This window comes from Rattus norvegicus, chromosome 8, assembly GCF_021556685.1.
Source record: "Rattus norvegicus strain SHRSP/BbbUtx chromosome 8, alternate assembly SHRSP_T2T, whole genome shotgun sequence".
Lineage (NCBI taxonomy): Eukaryota > Metazoa > Chordata > Mammalia > Rodentia > Muridae > Rattus > Rattus norvegicus.
The window spans coordinates 34,630,146-34,650,165 of NC_141541.1; the positions used below are offsets into that span (position 1 = coordinate 34,630,146).

Below are 20,020 nucleotides of genomic sequence, written 5' to 3' on the forward strand. Positions count from 1 at the left end.
TAGGATTCCTCACTGGGTAGAAAATACATCTACGTAGCAGCATGTGTCAGAATGCCTTCTCTTTAAAGGCCAACTAACATTCCATTCTGTGTCAGTAAGTTCGTACATCTGGTCAACTGTTGATGGACAACTGGGTTGTTTCTATGGTTTGGCTATTGCAGATTTTTCTTTATGCCTAATACTCATGGACAAACAGGTCGAGTCTCTGTTTTCAGTTCTTTTGGGTATGTATCTAAGAGTGGGACTGGGGGATCATAAAAGAAATTCTGGGCTTAACTCTCTGAGGAATGGCCCTCAAGTTTCCACAGTGATACTACTGGTTTTTTCATTCCCAGAAGCAGGTAGATGGCGTCCTGTCCATCTACCTTGTCCTTCCCCATGTCTTTGCCAGCAATTGGCTTTTCTATGACCCAATGTATATAAAGTGACACTAGGCCACTCCTGGCTCCTCTTTGTACCCATTCATTTATTTATTCTTGATAATGGATATCCTGAGGAGTGAGAAGTAGTGCCACTCAGTGATTTTCATGTGTGTCCTTAGCAGTGATGGATGGATCCACATGCCACCACAAAGGCAGCAGTGCTTTAAGCCTATGTGCATCTCATGTGCCTAAGAGCCATTTCTGTCTTTATTAATGAGAGCACAGACCTTCATACAGCACAAGAAGGGACCAGTTATTAGCATCCCTTTCCTCCGTGCTGGTCTTGATTTAATGTGTCTGTGTGTGTGGTGATCCTAAGTGAACAATGTGCTTCCTGTACCCCTTTATAACTAGAGAAGATAATGGGGCTACATTCTGGACCAAGGTAGGTTTGTGTGTGTGGAGATATGTATGTGCAGGAGTGTCATGGGTGGGCTTCCAGGGAACAGGAAGTCATCATGCCTTCTGCTTCATTTTCTTTATATTTTTCCTCACCCCAATGCCTGCCTCACACACGCTGCCATTTTTTGGCCCAGGAGTCAAATTCACACACAAAAGATCCAAGTGACAGGAAGGCCTGCAGCCCTGATGTTCAGGAATATCACAGCAGCTTTGAAATAGACAGGCAGAATATTTTTATAGTCAGAAGGATAACCTTATATCTTATTTAAGCTGCTTTTATTGAACAAGAGCTGAATCCAATCATAACGGATATTTTCAAATACGTTTCTCCTTCTTTAGTTTAAATGGGAGTAGAATTGGTCTTTCGAGACTCATTCTTTGCCTGTGCTCAGGACCTGCCCCTTTCCCACATACCTATATTCCCAAGGGACTTGTTTTGGCCAGACGACTCCTGACTCCTTTGTGTCCCCTTTACTGGCCTTTGTCCCCTGCATCGAGACAAATCTTTCTCAGCATCACCCTCTCAAACTGTCACCTCTCTTATCACCCTTCTTTCTATTTCCTCTTCCTCTTCTTCCTCATTTTCAACTTCCCTCTTTAACATGAATCCACTTAAAACCATTATTACATATTTCAACTTTACTTCTAACTCACACTTGATGGCTCCACCCAAAGAATTGTTTTCCCTAAGGGGATAGAATATAATTTATATTATTTTTAAAATTATGTATGTACATGTATCTCTGTGGTGGTATATGTCAGTATCCATGAAGGCAAGAAGAAGGCATCAGATCCCCTGGCCTGGAGTTACCTGGGGTTGTGAGCCACCTGAAAGGCATTCTTAGAACTGAACTTAGGTCCTCTGAGAGAATAATATGTGCTCTTCACCACAGAACCATCACTCCAGTCCACAATAGAGGACATCCTTAGGACTAAATGAGATGGGTTTTGATCATTTATTATGAGCTGGCATGACTAATAGTATGTAATCTTACATATCTTTGTACTTCATACTCTCCTGCCTTTCTGATTTTTCCTCTCTGTGTGCATGTTTGATTTTTCCTTGCCAATCATCATTATCAGAACTCTTCCACACTGCAGGTCTGTGATGTCCTCATTTCTGTCCATTCTCAACTCTCTCTTTGGGCAATTCACTGTAGCTGTGTTGAAGATTGTCTGTGGTCAAACCCAAGAACCTTTCCAAAGTCTCTGAACATCAGCAAAGCTCCTTGGAAACACACTATGAGGCCAAGCTCCACCAGAGTCACCTTCTTAAGCCCAGGTCTGAGCCTTAAATTAAGCCAGGAAGCAGCAGTCCTCTCTCTGGCTGAGTCACCCAGGAGCCCTGTCTGCTGCGGTGCTAGTTTGCTAATTTTCACCACGTTTTTTTTTCTGGGGCTCTCCATTCTTACACCCATGGCCTCCTGCCTAATTGGCAACATCCCTTAGGAAGTAGCCTTCTCTCTGAGCCTGTTCCCTTCCAATCCGCTAATCGCACAGTAATTAGGGTGTCATTTTAATGTTCTCAATAACTCCTACTACTGCCCTTAAAAATCTGATTGTGTTCCTGGCTAGTATACAATCTTCAGAATGAATTTTTTCCCTAGCAGCAAGTCTTTTATAAGAGCCATTCAAGGTGGGGGCAGGAGGATGACTTAGTGGCTAGCCTAGGCTATATGAGAGCTTGTCTCCAATACACACACACACACACACACACACACACACACACACAAACACACACAAAACCAAACAGAAACATTAAGAAAGAACCATTTATGTTCTGACCCCTGCCTATTTTTCTACTGGTGGCCATCTTTCCACCACCTCATCCTGCAACCCACACCTAGAAGAGATGATGTTGGATCCTGCATTCTTACCATGTTGACTTGCCTCTAGACTGAAATTTGCAGCTTCCTACATGTGTAAACTTCTGTTTTCTCACCCAGCTCAATCTCCTTATTTTTTTTTCTCTCAGCTTCAACATCACACCCTCTCAAATCTCCTGAACGTTACTGTGGTAAACCTTGCTGGCCTTTGTCCCAGATCCAACCACGCTGCAGCATAGTCATTGAGTATAAGAATTATGCCTGCCTGTTGTTTGCCTAACACACAGGTACTCTAAATAAACATTGCAATAACAGATGTAGGATAAGTCTAAGGAAGAATGTAGCCATACCATCAGCTGCAGTGTATGACTATTTAAGTAATAAATCTAGAAGATGTGGGGTCAGCATGTATGTTGCATTTCCAGATAATACAAAATTCATCAGGATTGAAAACCCTCTCAACAGAGTTAAACGGGATACACAAAGTACAGTAGAATTTCACCTAATAGAGATGCTCGCTATCAAGAAGCACAGAGGAGGTCTTGCATAGTTGGGAATCTTGCTCGTTGGGACAGTGCTCATTAGAAGAGGATTAGGGACAGCCTTTGTGTGAATCCAAAAGACAATGATATAAGGAAAAAAGACTAAAAGGAAGTTACAGGAGGATCAAGTTAACCTGGGTATTAGTACCCTACAGATTAGATTACACCAGGAAACATTTTCTGTGCTGATAACCTCTTCAAAGCTGATCGTTATCAGTAGGGACTTGTACAGAAGATGCTGATTGGAATGATTAGAGAAAGTAGTACATGCTAGGAAAAACAGAAGCCATGGAGGGGGATGTCATCTTTCAGAAAGTGTATCAGTGTAGTGTCCCACTAGTGTTCTGGAAGCTCTAAAAGGCAGAGGTGGTGGCTTTCATTAAAGATGTATTCAGTTGTAAGTAAAAGAATCATTATTTGCTGCCTTTAAAAGCAATCTCCAATGCAATAAGTACATGTGGATTTCATTTAATAAGGCAGTGAGCCCTATGGTTAGACCCAAAGATTCTTTCCTTGCTATCCTTGATGGATGTGACTATTCTTCCTGTTGTGGTCTGGCTGCTGGGCATCTAAGCAATGTAGAGAAAGGACATAACAAGTGTTAGAATGCTTGGGTCACCTAGAGGCAACCCCTGATGCCTCCTCCAGTCATTTGTGCTTGTATTCTATTGGTCTGGTTGCATTGCAAGTGCTTAGAAGATAATGCTAGGTAAAGGGATAGCTATTTATCCTCAAAGCAAGCTACAAGAGAATCAGGGAGATATTTTAAATAAGCACACTGCTGCCCTGTAAAAATGTAAGAGCATCATTTGTAGAGAAAGAATAGAATAGCCACGGAGAAGGTATCAAAGTGCCTGCTAGAGTAATGAAGTCTCTCCTTACAGAGTTTATCAGCTGTGAAAGAAGGTTAACATCAATTATTTTCACTGAACATCTATAATAAGGCATCTGTTTTTCCTTCTACACAGAGATGACTGGCCATGCCTTCACTGGCCAGTGCGTGGAGGGCAGAAGTCAGACCTGAACATCTGCTTGTAACAGTCTTCAAAAGTGATTGTGATAGGAAGCTAGAACGGGGTCTGTGGCTCAGGGAAGGAGGGACTGGTCACTGAAGAGCTCTAAGACTGCTGGGTAGGAATTGGGAACCATTATTCAAATGAGATCATTGCCTTGGGAAGCAGACAAGAAAGTGAAATGCCAAGGTGTCTCAGAACTCTAAGTCTGGGAAACAAACAAAACAAAACTCTAAGGTTTGATGATTAAAGTGTTTGATTCTGGTCAAGGTTTCAAGAGTACAAAAGCAATGAACAATGATGTCAAGGCATTTAAATCCTTCAGTCAAAATGTCTTCATCAAAAAGGAAGGAAAATGTAAAAATAAACTGTGAATTCTTATTTCTCTCCAGTGCTAGGAAAATGATTTGCCCATCTATTGGTGCTCGTGCGTTAAGGGAAAAGCCATTGCGCTGGTTGATTTTGTCTTCTTGACCCAAGCTTAGACACATCTGGGAAGAGGGAATATCGATTGATGAATTGCCTCCATCAGATTGGCCTATAAGGAAGTCTATGGTACATTCTCTTGATTGATGATTGATGTGGAACCAACTGTTGCTGGACAGGTGATCCTAATGGTGAACATTTCTGTCCAATGTGGTCGGAAATCAGGCTGTGCAAGCCATGAGGAGCAAGCCTGTAAGCAGCATTTCCCCATGTCTCTGCTTTAATCACTGCCTCTAGACTCTTGTCTTGGGTCTCTGCCTTGGCTTCCACTAATGATGGTCTATAACCCATAGACCAAACAAACATTTTACTTCTGAGTTTGCTTGTGGTGATGGTGTTTTATAATAGCTGTAGAAACCAATCTAAGACAGCCATCAGTCCTTGTCTGTGTTTGGACCAAGTTACACCTTAGCTTTATAGGAAGTGGATCAGATACCTTCATTGAGTGCCTAGCAGAGAGGGGGAGAGAGGTAAGGTATAATGAGGCAGGAAGAAAACCCCCTACCATTTCCTCTTCTCCATCTGAATACATCTGTGCAACCCCTTTGTTTTTGTTTTTTCTCTAGCTCTCTTGGTTCCTGCTGCCCCTTCTGCTGTGGGCACTTACTCAGGTGGAGAGAGCATTGATTCTGTGCCACACCTCCCTCACTGACCTATCTATTTCCCACTAGAAGAACTGGTTTCTGTTCTTCAGTAAATCCAGCCTGAAACAATGAATTCTGCAAAGATAGTTACATAGTTACCCATAACTCATGACTTATTATTAATAAGAGACAAAATTGATAATTAAAGCTAATGTTCAGACTGATTAGAGAGAAGTGTGGGCACAACACAGTGTGACAGCCACTGGGAGAAGCTCTATGGGATAACACACTTAGTGTCCAAAAAGTATTGTCAGGAAAAGCAATGGACAAACTTAGTAAGATGACCTTATCAAGGATACAGTTTGGAGTCAGGCCTATGCATACACAGCGAAAATACAAACACAGACGTAGCATAAGGAAGATAGAAATAACACTTCACTGTAGGCTAAATTGAGAATACTATATTGCAGTTAGAATACCAGAGGATGTCAACTCCTCTTTTCTTCCTTTTCTCATTTTTGTCTTCTGTCCATAATATAAAATGTCACTTTTGTCCCAGCCCCTGTACTAAGGGTGCTAGGAAAATAAGGCATCCTGTGCCCTCCTGGAGCTCACAGCCTGAAGGAAAAGGCACATGTAATTGAATAACTACACTAACATGCTATGGATGTTAAAAATAAGATTGAATACGCGTGTAATAGGACTATAGATAAAGAACAAGGCTATTCAAAGAGATACCTTGGCGCCCAGTTTGTCTTGAATTACTGACAATATTTTGAAATAGTCAAAGGCAGGTGGGGCCTGGGCACAAGCAGAGAGCAGTATCCACATGCGCCTAGGAGAACCAAAGGAAACTCAGAGGCTCTAAATGTGAACTGTAAAATATCAGGGATAAGAGAGATAAACTGAAGCTTATGTCTTCCATTCCTTGTCAACATACAGAGGGTCCATCCTGCTTGGACTTGGAGTGAGACATCATTTCAGCCTCAGACATTGTGAGAAAAGAATATTTTAAGAAGCTTATGGGGTAATCATACTGGCAATGTGGTTTGGTAGAAGCATGCTTCTTGGCAAGCATAAGACCTGGGTTGAGCCATCAGCACCACTGAGAAAAAGAAAGACATGTACAGAAGAATCACAGAGGAGCAGTCAGGGCCTGTTCTATGGAAGATTATATGACATAGAAATCGTGACATATTGAACCTCATGGAAAGACAATCGGGATGCAATCAGGCTTTCAAATATCTAAGAAACATTCATACAATAGAAAAATCAGATCAGTTCTGTGGACGGTAGATTAAGATGACCACCATACTAGGCATCTTTTTAGTATTAATGTATTTATTTAATCCTTTTAGCAACCTTACAACAAAAATCGTATAATTATTTCATTTTACTGAGAAAGTTATTGAGTCACAAAGAGGTTGATGACTCTGGAGCTGGGAATGTAGCTCACTGGTAGAGGACTTTCTTGGTGTGCATTGGTCTTGGTTCCTTCCCCAGTACCACAAGGAAACAGAAAACAGAGGTTGACTCAAATGCCGCAGTTCTTAAGGTAAGACATGGCCAAGCTAAAGTTGGTCCCAAGCCAAACCAAGGACAAGAAAGTTATAATGATGTTCTACAGAAAATGCCTGAAGTCTCCAGAAAATAGAGCTTCCCTCTATTGCATACCTTTCTTCCCATCTTACCTGAAATCCAACATTTAAACCAGTAGATGGTCGGAAGGAACTTTTTCATTTTGCATTATTGGGAACAGATGCTGGGAACCCCCAGCAGCTGCATTGAGGAGGTGTCAGAGATCAAAGGGAAGGGTTGAATAAATCATACTGGAAGTCCCTCTAGGCTTGAACTAGTTGTGATTCTAGGGTTGTCTGACACAGCAGGGTGAATTCTTTGGGGCACCAGATGGTTGTGTGGGTTACCCAGTGACGAAGCTTGGCTCCAATCTGCGCAGTAGTTCTGTAACCCATGTGCCTCTCAGAACTGCTGAGTCCATCAGAAAACAAACAAGCTTTTGCTCCTGCACGGCCTGCAGAAATTGACCAGGCATAGAAAGCAGAGCCAACATCACAGTATTGTAACAAATGAAGCCCCAAGACTGCTGTGATTTGCTGAGGATGAGTTTCCCTTGACCCGGGAAGGAGACAGCACCTGAGAATCACTGAGTGATTTCTCAGGAAGCTCCATCCTTGTCTTTGAAAGAGCTTTATCCATGACTAACTGGTGCTTGACCCCCTCCAAGTCCATCTTAAAGACATCCATTCTTGACCTTCGCTCAAAGGCTTCCTGAAGTTTTCTTGCAAGAAGCCTTAGAGATGGATCAATTAGGAGTTATGGTAATTCCTTCTTCCTTCTGCCTGCAAAGCTTTAACTGGTTTATCTTATCATTGCATGCTGAGTATGCTTTACAGGTACATAAATACACCCTTGTATTGGCAGATACTATCTGACACGTGACTCCGCATTGTAGAGTTTGCATGCCCATGCACATCACCTGCAAGCTCTGCCTGTGTTCACCCATCTGTGACAGTTTGTATTCCCAGGCAGAAACTAGTTGTGAGCATTTTCTTTCAGTACCACTACCTATCAATAACTACACTCAAAAAGACTATTTGGAGGACTGTGAGATGTAGAGTTTGGAATGAAACTTTAAGATCCTCTGGTCCAGCTTCTTTATTTTAAATTGCAAAGAACGGAGTCCCTCTGGGGTAGTGTCTAACCCAGGGGTGCAGAGCTGGTTTGAGAGCTATTTTGAGATGGCTTTTTAGGTGTCTTTTTTTTAGCAATGCTCTGAATTAAAACTGCTTAGGGATGATGTTAAATTGTCAGTGTTGAGTGAGATCGTAGGGAGATTCTGAACCACCTGGTTTGGGGCAAGGTCTGAATGTTGGCATTGGTATAAAGCATTCTGGGTAACTAGAATGACTAGCCTAGAGTTGGCAGATATTGAACACAGATAGAGACTGAGGACCTGTCTTAGTTCCTATCTGCTGAAGGTCTTTGTGGCTTCTAAGACAGGAGAAGAATTGCTCTAGGATACTGGGCTTAAAAGAATTATGGGCCAGGAGAAAGGTTTGTCCCACTCCAATAGTCACCAGTTCCATGGAAGGTGGGAACATAGGCAAGAACACTCCCCCTACTGTGCTCCGGCTGCATGGTGAGGCAGGGACTGAGCATAGGAGAAGCTCACCATTTCTCTGGACATACAGAGCTGGAAATCCAAGCAGACATATTAAGAAACAATGGGTATATAGAACAACCATGCAAGGCGACTTTCCAAAGAGTATAGAGTAACAGAAGAGAACAAATAAACGTCTTCAGTTAATGAAGCATTTGGATTACTTTGGAAACCTAAATTAGGGGAGGTTGACAATGTAACAAGTAAGTTCTTAAAGAGAAAGAAATGTGCATCCCGTAAGAAGCCAAAGGAATAGTCTAGCTGTTGGAGGCAAGTAACCCCTGGCCTTATCACGAGTATTCTCTCTTTACCATCTTGAACTCTTTCGTGCTGTGCAGAAACCAGGGCATAAAGGAGGGAGTCTGGCTGCACTAGGTGGCAGTGGTGTCAACAGTCATCAATTACTCAACAACAAAAACCAGGAGTCACATGACAAGTTGACTTTCATCTGCTTCCAGCTGCATATACTGGACGACAAACAAGATTTCCAGAAACACCTTCTTGACCAGAGCATCACTAACAAAGGTAAGATCTGTCTCTGATCGGCAAGGACGCAGATCCATGGTGTGGAGTGCATAGCCTTTCTCAGTGCTTCCTCAGGTAAAGACTAAAGGATGGGTACTTTTGTGCCTTGCTCCTACCATCATTTGCACAGAAGGCCTGACACTGCACTCAGTCACTTACTTCGAGGGTACCGCTTCAAGACAAGACAGAACTGTGAGAGGTTTCTGGTCTTGGGCTCACTTGATTTGTTCACTGGAAGAGCCCTAGCTCTTTCAGTTCATCATGAAGCACAGTAGGTGCTCAACAAACACTTCTTGATGATTGGACCAATGGGCTGAGAGTGTGGTACCACTTCCCAGAATACACAAGTGAAGCCGAAACAGGCTGGTCTTTTGATCAGTCTTTATTATTGCAAAGGCCAATGTTCTCAGAGAAGCTAAAAATAAAAGGCGACAGAAAAAAAATCGAGCTTAGTAACCTAAGATGTTCTCAGTGGCAGGAGTGAAGAATCTGTTTTCCAATATTTGAATCTGAGCTTGACAGTCTCCCTTGAAATCCTCTCTTCTCGGTGATGAAAATTCGAGTCTTTGTTGGTTTGTTTTGCAGTTTGCAAATGTCTTACAGAGCTCTTCTGGCAGGGCTTCTGTTTTCCTTCTTGCAAATAAACAAAAGGCCATACCTTTAATATGACTTACATAAGGGATATTCTGTGATCGCCTGCTGTGATTTCAGAAGGAGAGAAGGTGAGTTGAGGAAAGGGCTGGGAAAAAAACAGGTCCAAGGCAAAGTGTAAATACAGATGGGGAAGATCAAAACGGGAAGCAGGCAAGTAAGCTGGGTATGGAAACCAGAGTGTCGGAGGAACTCAACAGCTGAAAGGACATAGTCAACAGCATCCCAGACACTTCCCCTGGGGATGGATGAACTTGTTCATCTGCCCTCCTTCTCCACTGCTCTGCCTCAGGATTTGGGCTCTAGTGTGCTGGGAAGATAGCCTCCCCCCTCCTTCTAGGCAAGCCTGTAGGAAGCAGAGCAACCCCGGCCAGCTTGACCTAGATCTGTCAACTGATCAATTACCACTCCCAAAGAAGGGAATGGGGAGGGGGGACGAAAGGAAGAAGGGAAATGGAAAGCATGTAGAACAGAGAAAGGAGAGCTGGAAGAGAGAGAGAGGGAGAGTAGCCAGAGAGGTTGGGGGTAGTGTGATTGAACTCACATACAGCAGGAGAGTCAGAGCAGACTTAATCCTGAAGACAGCATAAGTAAAGAAACTACAGGGAGAGGAAATACAAAGTTTCCACACACAACTGACCAAAATCAGTCCAAACAGGGGCTCTGATTTAGAATAGAGTAGCACCTCCCAGCTACCCAGAGCTCTGGCTCCTATCCTTCTCCACGATTCCTGCCCTGTGTTCACAAATGTATGGGGAGACCATGTATTCTAGAGACCATGTCTCCCCCCCACACACACCAATACATCCTCCAGCGCCGTGGAGAAGCCCCACAGGATAGAGGAGAGTCTGCGGAGACACATGAGACAGTGTCTACCCAACCTGCAGCCACCAGCTACCTTATGTTCGCATGTTTCAATTTTTATGTTTAATTTGTTTTTATTGAATTTCAAATGACTATAGACATAAAGTAAACATGTAACAGGCCAATGGAGCAGAAAGGAAGGAAACTGCATAAGTACCACCGGTCTCAGCATGGAGTTCCACTTAGCACCACATGTTTGGAGCGTTACAAGCATTAATGAGTCCTTACAACACCCAGGGGAGTCGCTCCCCAGCCTGTCAGGCAGGTGGGGAGACAGGCTCTTGGAGGGAAATATTTATTTACCCTCTGGATAACACACAAAAATATTGAGACCAGATATGCTCAGGTTCCCAACTGAGCTGGACTTAGGTCACTAGGATGGCTGGACACCTGGAGGCAGGGGATTTGAAGTCTGCAAGGCCTCTGATGTCACTGAGCAAGAGGCCAAGGACTCTCGGCAGCAGCAAAATGCTTGGCAGACAATCACATCCCAGGCTTGCCAGTCTTGTCCAGAGGGTGATTTACCAGGAAGGGTCATCAAGAATATTGCAGATCTTTCTAGCAGTGCTTCCTGAATGTGACCGACTCACAGACTCACACATTCTGCAGCTTTTTGGCATATTGTAGGCTCATTTCAGTCCAAGAGATAACTTGGTTTGTCTCACCCATCTATGACACTCGGCCAGAGGCAATATTGGTCATTGTCCCCCTATCTGCAGCACTGTACATATGTGGCAAAGAGATCCCGGGGAGTTGCTAGAAGGAAAGCTGAATTGGCATTTCCCTCCCTTCCCAGGAACCTAGAAAGTTTTGTTGTTATTGTTATTGTTGTTGTTGTTGCTGCTGCTGCTGTTTTTCCTAAGATAGGGTTTCTCTGTGTAACAGCCCTGGCTGTCCTGGAGCTCTCTATAGGAAGGCTGGCCTGGAACTCATAGAGAGCCACTTGCATTTGCCTCCCGAGTGCTAAGTTTAAAAGCATGGATGACCATGCCCAGGCTTAGTACAGTTTTAGTTACTTTCATGGACCATGTCATTGAAACCTGTGCTGAAGGAAAAACTTCCTACAAAAGAAGGGAAACCGGGGCACTAGCCATTAGCATGATGGCTAATAAAAGGGATTCTTACATTTCTGCTTTGCTTTAAAAGCAAAAAGCAAAAAAAAAAAACAAAAAAAACAAAAAAAAAAAAACAAAAAAAAAAACAGTAGTAGAACCAGGTTGCACCTGAAAACTCTGTGACTAAAGCTGCAGTTCCAAGAATGTCTTTCATTCATCTACAAGGCCGGTTGCTCCTGGCTGGTAGGGTGTGGCTGCCTGACATCCTTGAGGAAATGTTCAGAGGCTCAGACTTTGGGTAGTGCAGTCTCTAGCAGGAAGAGTAGAAGGGAACTGTCTAGGTAGCATTCCATACCTTAGACCATGAGCCCCAAGAAGGCAGCTCCAAACATGGCAGTCATGATCCATTTTCTGGGGCTCCCCTCTCACCCATAAACTTCTGGTCATGTTTCCAAGTGTGTGCAGTTCCCACAGCAGGCCCTCGGTCTCATCACCTCCAATCGATTATTACATGTTGCCAGTGAGGGCTATTTGGTCTCATCCACCTCCTTCCCATCTCAGAACTGCCCAGCTCGGATGCTGACGCAAGCCACATGCTTACTGTGAGTGCACACAAGGAAGTTAGAGGATCTGCCTACCGGCATGGTGCCCACAGCCCCAGCTGCAAGCTAAGGACAGTGTGAAGTGAGCCTCTTCCCCCCCTCCGTCAATTCTGAATTTCCAACGAGCAGGTACCTTGATGTGGGATCTGAGAGGAGAATTAGGAGAGTTGGAAAGGAAAGGAACCTCACTCATGGAAAGGTGTTGAGTGGAGCCATGATCCCAGAAAAGAGAAATGTTTGGTTGCTAGAGAGAGAAAATCTGCAGTGCGCCCAGCCATTTGCTTTCAGAACCTCTGCTGGTGGAAGGTGGGCAGCGTGCTGGAAAAGAAAGGGCCCAATCCTGCTTCCTCGGTCTAGTCTCCAGAAAGAGCTGCTTCTAGTTAACCAACCCTTGTGCTTCTCAGGGCACACCCCAGGGAGCTAATCAATTCCTCCCCTGACTCCCAGTCCTGTCACAGAAATCATTTTGACTCCCCTAAAACCCCTATCTCCCTAAACCGGATCACTGTTGCTGCTGGGTTGTGGGGGGTGGGGGTGGGGATAGACCAGGAAGGGTGCCCTTAACCTACCACTAGTGCCATACACCTTTCCAAGAGGCAAGAAACCCAGAAGTAGCAGCCGTGGGAAGAGTCATCTTAAAACAAAAACAGAGGAGAAGAAAAAATTGCCTTGGGATGTGCGCTGCATTCTAACCAGTCCTACTGGGTCAATGCAATAGGGGAGGATTATTACAGGCAAGACCTGGGCTGCCTCAGTAATTCTGTAAGTTTGATAAGAGATAGCTGGCAGCCTCTGCTTCCTTCCCCGAAAGGAAAACAGACATCACCTTTGCCGTGTCCCACTGGCATGTGGTATGGGGTCTCTAGGGGTCACACTGTCTTAAAATTGAGCAGCCTTGGAAAGCTATTTAGAAGTCCCTGGATGCAGCCAGCGCAAATAAAGCTATCATTCTCCTTGGGAAATTTGGAATTTGGTAGAAGGGGACCAGATCTGAGATACGCCTCTCCCCACCCTCCTCCTACAAGATGTGAACAAGACTAAAAAAAAAAAATTCATTCTTCACCTGGGGAAATAGGTTGCTTTCTACTTCTCTATTTGGGGCTATTTGAAGTCTGAGCAAATATTATGCTTCTCTGCATTTATTTCTAATGAAAAGTTATGCTAATTTATATGTAAATTCTGTTTGGCCCTGGGGCTCCTGGCATGTAGCCAATGGGGCCGCTGATGGTGGGATGTGTCAGTTGTCTCCAGGTTGGTGTTATAAGCAGGACAGAGGCTCTCAAGACAGGTGACAGTTACCAAAGGCATGGGTCTTCCTCTCCTATTCTCTGACACCTCACCCAATACCTTGCCTAGCTAGTTGTCATTTCTGCTGTCAGAAGGCAAGGAAGTGTTTCCCTGAGGAGGCCTGGTCTTGAACTCAATTTCCCTATGGCCAGTGTTAGGACTGCAGACTCAGTTTGTGAAATCCTAGGTGCCCGGAATAAGCAGAGTGTACGCATACACACACACACACGCACACACACACACTCAGACACTGATCCTGCCCCATATTACGTAAGAGGAGTCAAGCGAGGATGCCTCTAGACTCCTTTTACTTCTGCATTCCAGTGCCCAGGGCTCAGGACGGAGGGCTCAAAGGTTAAGTGTGACAGTCTCATGGATATTCCTGCAGGATCTTCCACTCTAGACCTTCATATCACGGGCTAATTCTTCCTTTCTTCCTTCCTTTCCTTCGTAAGCCACAGTTAAGATGCACACCATTTGCATTTGATTCTTTTTTTCCAGCCTGGTCCCTCCGTCCACCTCATGTAGATCTGCAGAGGACAGGGTCTATCACTCAGAAAGGGGTCAGAGGGACTAGAGCTTAGGATTCTTGGCAGGATCATGAGAACTCTGTAAGGCACTGGAAGCAGAGGAGGAGGCAGCCCTGGGACTCCCATCCCTTTTCACTCTGCCAGAGAGAACTTTTCTCTGGGGATGCAACTGCATAGGATGGAGAGCCTTGCCTCCCCCCTCCCTGCGTCAGTCTCCAAGCCTCTTGGAGAGCCTTGCAGGACCGAGCCTGTCAAAGTTTCCTGGCCTGTCTCAGTCTCTGAGTTCCAACATCTTTAAGAGTGATGGGGAAACCTAGAACACTCGTCCCCCTCCCCCAACGATGGAGGGGGAGGCAAGCCTGGTTAGCCGCTAACTTCATGTCTAGGATGGAGTCGCAATGGGAGGACTGACACAAGGGGTAGGGACCACACAGTGCAGCAAATGGACTCGAGGTGGAAGCAGATTTTTCAATGCACCTGAAATGAGCAGAGCAAACACTGAAGAAAACCTGGTCAGAGAGCAAGCCAGCCTCAGCAACTGCAGCCTGGCTTCGCCGCCGCCAATAAGTAGACCGAAAATTAGCATTCGCCTCTTAGTGCCTCTGTCCTTTCAACTTAGAAAGGCTTTCCTGAATTCCAGAGCCCACCGCAGCCGGCTGCCGCTCGCACAGCCCTTTATCTGCTCGAAACGCCCACCCCTACCCAGCCCCGCCACAAACACACCCCCAAACAGATTCAAAACTAACAGTTGTTCAGGCTTCTGCGAAAGGATTTATTCTCCGAAGCCAGACCGCTGGCCAGCACCTTCCAGGAGGTACCCGATTGTTTCCATCCTGCCTTTCCACCCGCTTTGCTCCTTTTGGAAGCTTTGCAAGTTCACTGGCCAATATTTAAAGTTTCCTCCCGTAATTTCTTCCCCAGTCGCATAAGCAGCACATTCGCAACCCCGCTGCCCTCCCCATCTGCGCCGATCCCCTGCGTACATGTGTGCTGGGCTGTGTAAGTGTGAAAGATGTGCATGAAGCTAGGGAGCCACTGCACAGCCACGGACCCAAGGGGAGCAGCAGAGACACGTTTTTACTTATGCACATACAGTCCCCCATTCCGGTAGCAGCCAGAATCAAATCAATATTCTCTCAGCCTGGTCGGGAGAATGAAGTCCCAGCCATGCTGGTTAAAACGGTCGTTCGCGCTTCCACCTGCAAACCGCGCAGCAGAGCAGACCCGGGGAGCCTGCAAACGCTTGCAGCACAGGGTACCATTCCCGAGGCTGCTGTAGGCAAATGAAAAGCCAGTCTTACCTTGGAAGAGGCACAGAGCAGCCAGCCCCGTGAAGATTGCCCATGAGATAGAATTGTGCATTTTTGCCTGGATGGTTTTCATATTTTTCTTCTTTTTCTTCTTTTTTGTCAGGATCGGTTTTTTTCTCCCTCTTTCTTTCCTTTTTCCTCCTGATAGATTGTGTTGCTCTCAAGCTAGTCCGAGGAGATTTAAATCCACTGTTTTGCTGAAGGACACAACAAGGAAGCCGAGGGCGAGAGAGAGTCTGACTTCTCCGTAATTATCTCCACTCATACTCTGGCACTGAGGCACATTGTACAATCTGGCCCTGGACAGCCCTCCTACAAGCTGCAATCATTGGTTCTAATCCAAGGATTGACAGAGCTACAACACGCGCGCGCGGGCACACACACACACACACACACACACACACACACACACACACACTCAGGAATCATTTGCTGGGCAAATCAAGCTGATTAAAGAGACAGGAGCCTGGAGAGATGGAATGATAAATGCCACTTTTGCCCCTTGTATATTACTTTCATTTTTTAAACTGACAGTCAGCAGAGCCCGGAGCATCCAAAAATCCTCTTCCTCTGGTGTTCCCCGGGCCCCCTGAACTTAGACACACTTTGCAGTGGAAAAAAAATCCCATAGCCAACATGGCTCGCAGGAAATTTTAAAGGGGCGTTTTCATGCTCTGTGAAACTTGCAAGAATGAGTCAAATTCTATTTGTTGGTTCTTATTTTCCCTGTGCGGGAAGTATCATTCAGTGACAGATCTTTCCTCTCCTTCTCTTCAACCTTTCTGGGTAGTCACTTTGAAAATAATAAATAACTTTCTGTTTTCCTCTCCTGTCATTCTTCCTTCAGAGAGCCTGGATCCCTCCCATTTTTCATTCGCCTTATTTCTTTAAAGTCACCTGTGTTAGACGATCCCAAGCCAAGGGATAAAGTATCTAGAATTTGGAAAGACAGCCCACTGTTAGATTATAGAAAACTGTCTGAGCATGAGCAAGATTCCTGCTACACGGGCTCAATCTACCGTCCCTCAAAAGCCTACTGTCAGTTTCTGTATTTTAACCTTCAGCGAGACAGATTTAAGTTAGATACACTGAAGGACTGTCAGACTGCTGCTTTGTGTGTTGTTATTAAACGTCCTCAGACTGTTGGAAACATTTATCTCCTTGTTGATGCTTAAGAAAGGAAATCAAACAGATAGATAGATAGATAGATAGATAGATAGATAGATAGATAGATAGATAGAAGATAGATAGATAGATAGCTTTTTCAGAGTCCTAATTCTAAGGATTAGGAAGCTCAATTTTGGCTACACCATATGGAAACAGGTTCTATATTCTGAACAAAAGAAAACCCGAGCCCCTTGCTGATGCTCACCAATTCATTTCAGCACATATTTTAGATTTTTCCTCCAGACTGTCACTGCCAATTATACTTTCTGGTGATTCCAATAGAATTGTTAACATATATTCTAGATCTGCTGTAGACTAGAGCACTTACTGCCTGTCCATATTTATGGGCACAAAGGTGAAATTAAAATGGTACCAAGACTTTGGCCCATCCTAGAGGCTCGTTCTTCTTGCTTATTAGGTTTCTATGTGAGCTTCCTCTGGCAGTGGGCAGTCTAAGACCCTGAGCTCTGGGTCCCAAAGCATCTTTCTTGCTCCACACAGATCCAGGCCAGAAGAAGATCCCTTTAGCTCTCCAAGCCTTGGCCTTTGGCCTGTAAAATCAGAGAGTTGGAGATCACAGCCAGTGCCTCTTGCTACTATATTTAAAGGTGTTTTGTCTCTCTTCTTCTGCTATTAAATTCTAATTCACATGTCCATCCAAATGCCCTTGTGTTATGAGTTTTTCAGGACAAGAATCTTATCTTGGGTTCTTTTGTACAAGGCTCTGCATGGTGACATGTGTAATTAAATGCACCAGGGCAGCTGGGACAGCAGGTGACAGCAGTGCAGAATGGTCAGCAAGAGGATTCCTTTTTCCTCTTCCTACTTCTTTCCAGGATGATGACAAAGACTCAGAGTCACCGAGAGTGTTCAGTGAGTGGAAAGGAAGAGACATCAACATGTGTGGGTTTCCTCGGTCGAACTGCACAAAGCCACATACTTAAGTGATTTTTACTATTCTCCCACACATTCAACAACAGTAAGAAAGTAACCATCATTATTCACTGAGCCTCTGTGAGGTGCCAGGTAAAACATGCAGCTTTTCTTGCATTTTCTCATTAAAGCTTTGCAGCCTACAGAGCAGTGATTCATCATTATTCCTCCGCCCATTTTATGGATGAGGATGTTGAGGCCCAGAAAACACTTCCCTACAGCCTACACTCTTCTTAAGAAATAGAGCCTGGGTTTGAATTTAGTTCTTTGTGTCTTAAATCAATCACAAAACTGAAATTCTACACTGGAAGTTCTGTGAGGGAGTCAAATGGATAACAGAGATTTCTTATATTTAAAAGCTTTTCCTATTTTAAAGGCAGTGAAGTTCTAATTAACACATGCAAAATAACAGGCATATTAGGATAGAAAATGTACAAAACACCACATATTGCTTTAAGTTTTAATAGACTTGCCTGTGGTTGCCTCTCGCGATTCTGTCACCCAGCACCTGGTGAGTGACTTTTCTATGATTGCTTTCTAAAGTTCTTGGGAGAGCTGGGGAGTCATGATACGCCTTGAGGGGGACATAGAAAGAGTGGATCAATAGCACAGGGAAGAATCCTCTAGGCGGACGATGTCATAAATTAGAACTTAGAGTTAGCGGCACAAAGGACATGTCTGAGATCTTCCCTCGCACTCTGCTGTGACGTAATGAATTTCTTTTTTTAAATTGAAATAAAATCAGACCTAGGCCTGTGCCTGAGCCTAGGCAATACTTTCCTCAGAGCAGACATCAGTGTAACCTTCAGTGGTGAAGGGCGGGCAAGCTGAACACACACTAGTTATCTTCCAAGTAGCTTCGTTATTCTTAATTTATAAAAGAATTTCATATGTGAGTACTGTATTGACATCACTTCTATCCCACCTTCTCCCACTTTTAAATTCTTGAGTGTCCTGTGCCCATCCCACTCCCTCTCATATATATCATGGACACACACACGCATACACACATGCACAGACACACACCTGCTGTGTACCTTTGGTGTCGCTCACCTGTACATATGTTTAGTGCTGGCCACTTGAGACTGGATATCCTATTAGGGAGTTCATCCCTAGGGAAGATCAAATTTTCCTCTCTTAGCCACTCCTCAATATCTGAGGTTGCTCATCTAGGGAGGGGCCCTGTAAGATTGGAGGCAGTATGAAACCTGGTGTTGTCACTACTCTGGTGTCATTTAGGTGGCCATGTTGCTAAGATTTTATAGGTGCAGCCCCATGTCATATACAGAAAACACTGTGTCAGAGCAGACATCCCCAACCTCTGACTCTTATTCCTTCTGTCCCCTTTCGATGATGTTCCCTAAGATGTGGGTGTAAGGATCCTATTGTAGATTCGGGGATGCACACTCCATAGGCTTTGTTCTCTGCATTTTAACCTGTTGTGGATTTCCGGGATGCCTTCCGTCTGCTGCCAAAGGATTCTTTGATGAGGGAGTGAGAGTGACTCTTATCTATGGCTATCTGGACAGATATTTTGAATGCAGGTGGGATTTACTGCTGTTTGGGAAAGTGGCGATTGTCAGAGCACAGAGCCTAGGGTTGTGTCTCTCGAGGTTCACAACCCAGATCAGCCCCACCCCTCCAGGGGCTATGGGACTCCTTTGGTGATATCCCAACTCCACATCTGTCATCTACAACAAGAGTAATTACCCCTCCGTCCAGCCATAGCACATATCACAGCCACCAAGTCATTTTCATTTATTTTGCTATTTTAACCAAATTGAGACTGATGTGGTGGGGCACCTACAGTGGAAGGAGCAATCAGGACCTGGGAATGGCGTCTCTCTGGGATAGTAGCTTCAGAACAGGGCCGCCCTTTCAGTGAGTCGAAACATATTCCTAAGGGATTCTGGATCCAGCTGGGATGGAATCCCTTGCTGTCAAAGCCCAGTATCCAAAATGTGCTCCCTCTCTCTGAACTCAAATTTATCACATCCAGTAAATTTTTTTCCAACAGCTTTCACATTTGGTGAAAGCACACGGTTAACCTCTCTGAGAGAAGGTACTTTCTCCTTTTCTTTGTTGTGAAGGGCGGCCCCAGTCGCCGGCAGACAGACCTATGAGGTAGCTCAGTTTGGTGTTACCATTGGCAGATGGGATCCTGCTTTACTTCAGGGAGGATCGCATCTGACCAGCTTCAGGTTTTACTGAGAGGAGTCACGTGGATGGAATCTGTTTTCTGCGCCCCCAACCCCTCTCCCCACCCTCCGTTTGTGTCTCAGATCTATTGGGATGTATGGCCTCAAATAGCCAGCCACCTGACCCTGTCATCTTGGGGTGGCCTGTGTCTCTGTTAGGGATTTCGGTGAATCGAGACTCTGACTGATGAACCTCTGATTGAGGGATGTTGTGATTGGAAGGGAGTCTTGGAAGTCTCTGCTCCTTACTTCACAATCAGGGAGTCGAGAACATCTATCTCATCAGGACTGCGGGGTGCACAATGATCCTTGGGAGTCACCACATTCTTACCATGTATCATTTGTGCTCCAGGCCATGAGTCAGTGCCTCTACAGAGGAGGGTGTGTAGCCTGAAGCCGAAAATCAGCGCCAGGAAAAGGCACCTTAAATTTTAGGCAGAAA

At 44.8% G+C, this 20,020-nt stretch overlaps 1 protein-coding gene across 4 annotated transcripts in view; it reads right to left on the bottom strand.

Moving 5' to 3' along the window:
* Positions 1 to 15,545, bottom strand: part of Ntm (neurotrimin) — a 992,271-nt gene extending 976,726 nt beyond the window's left edge. For all 4 annotated transcript variants that reach the window (NM_001431460.1, NM_001431458.1, NM_001431456.1 and 1 more), the window contains 1 exon segment: positions 15,272 to 15,545. In NM_001431460.1, coding sequence (NP_001418389.1) covers positions 15,272 to 15,353 — 82 coding nt within the window. In that variant the 5' untranslated portion in view covers positions 15,354 to 15,545.
* Positions 15,546 to 20,020: the final 4,475 nt, after the last annotated feature.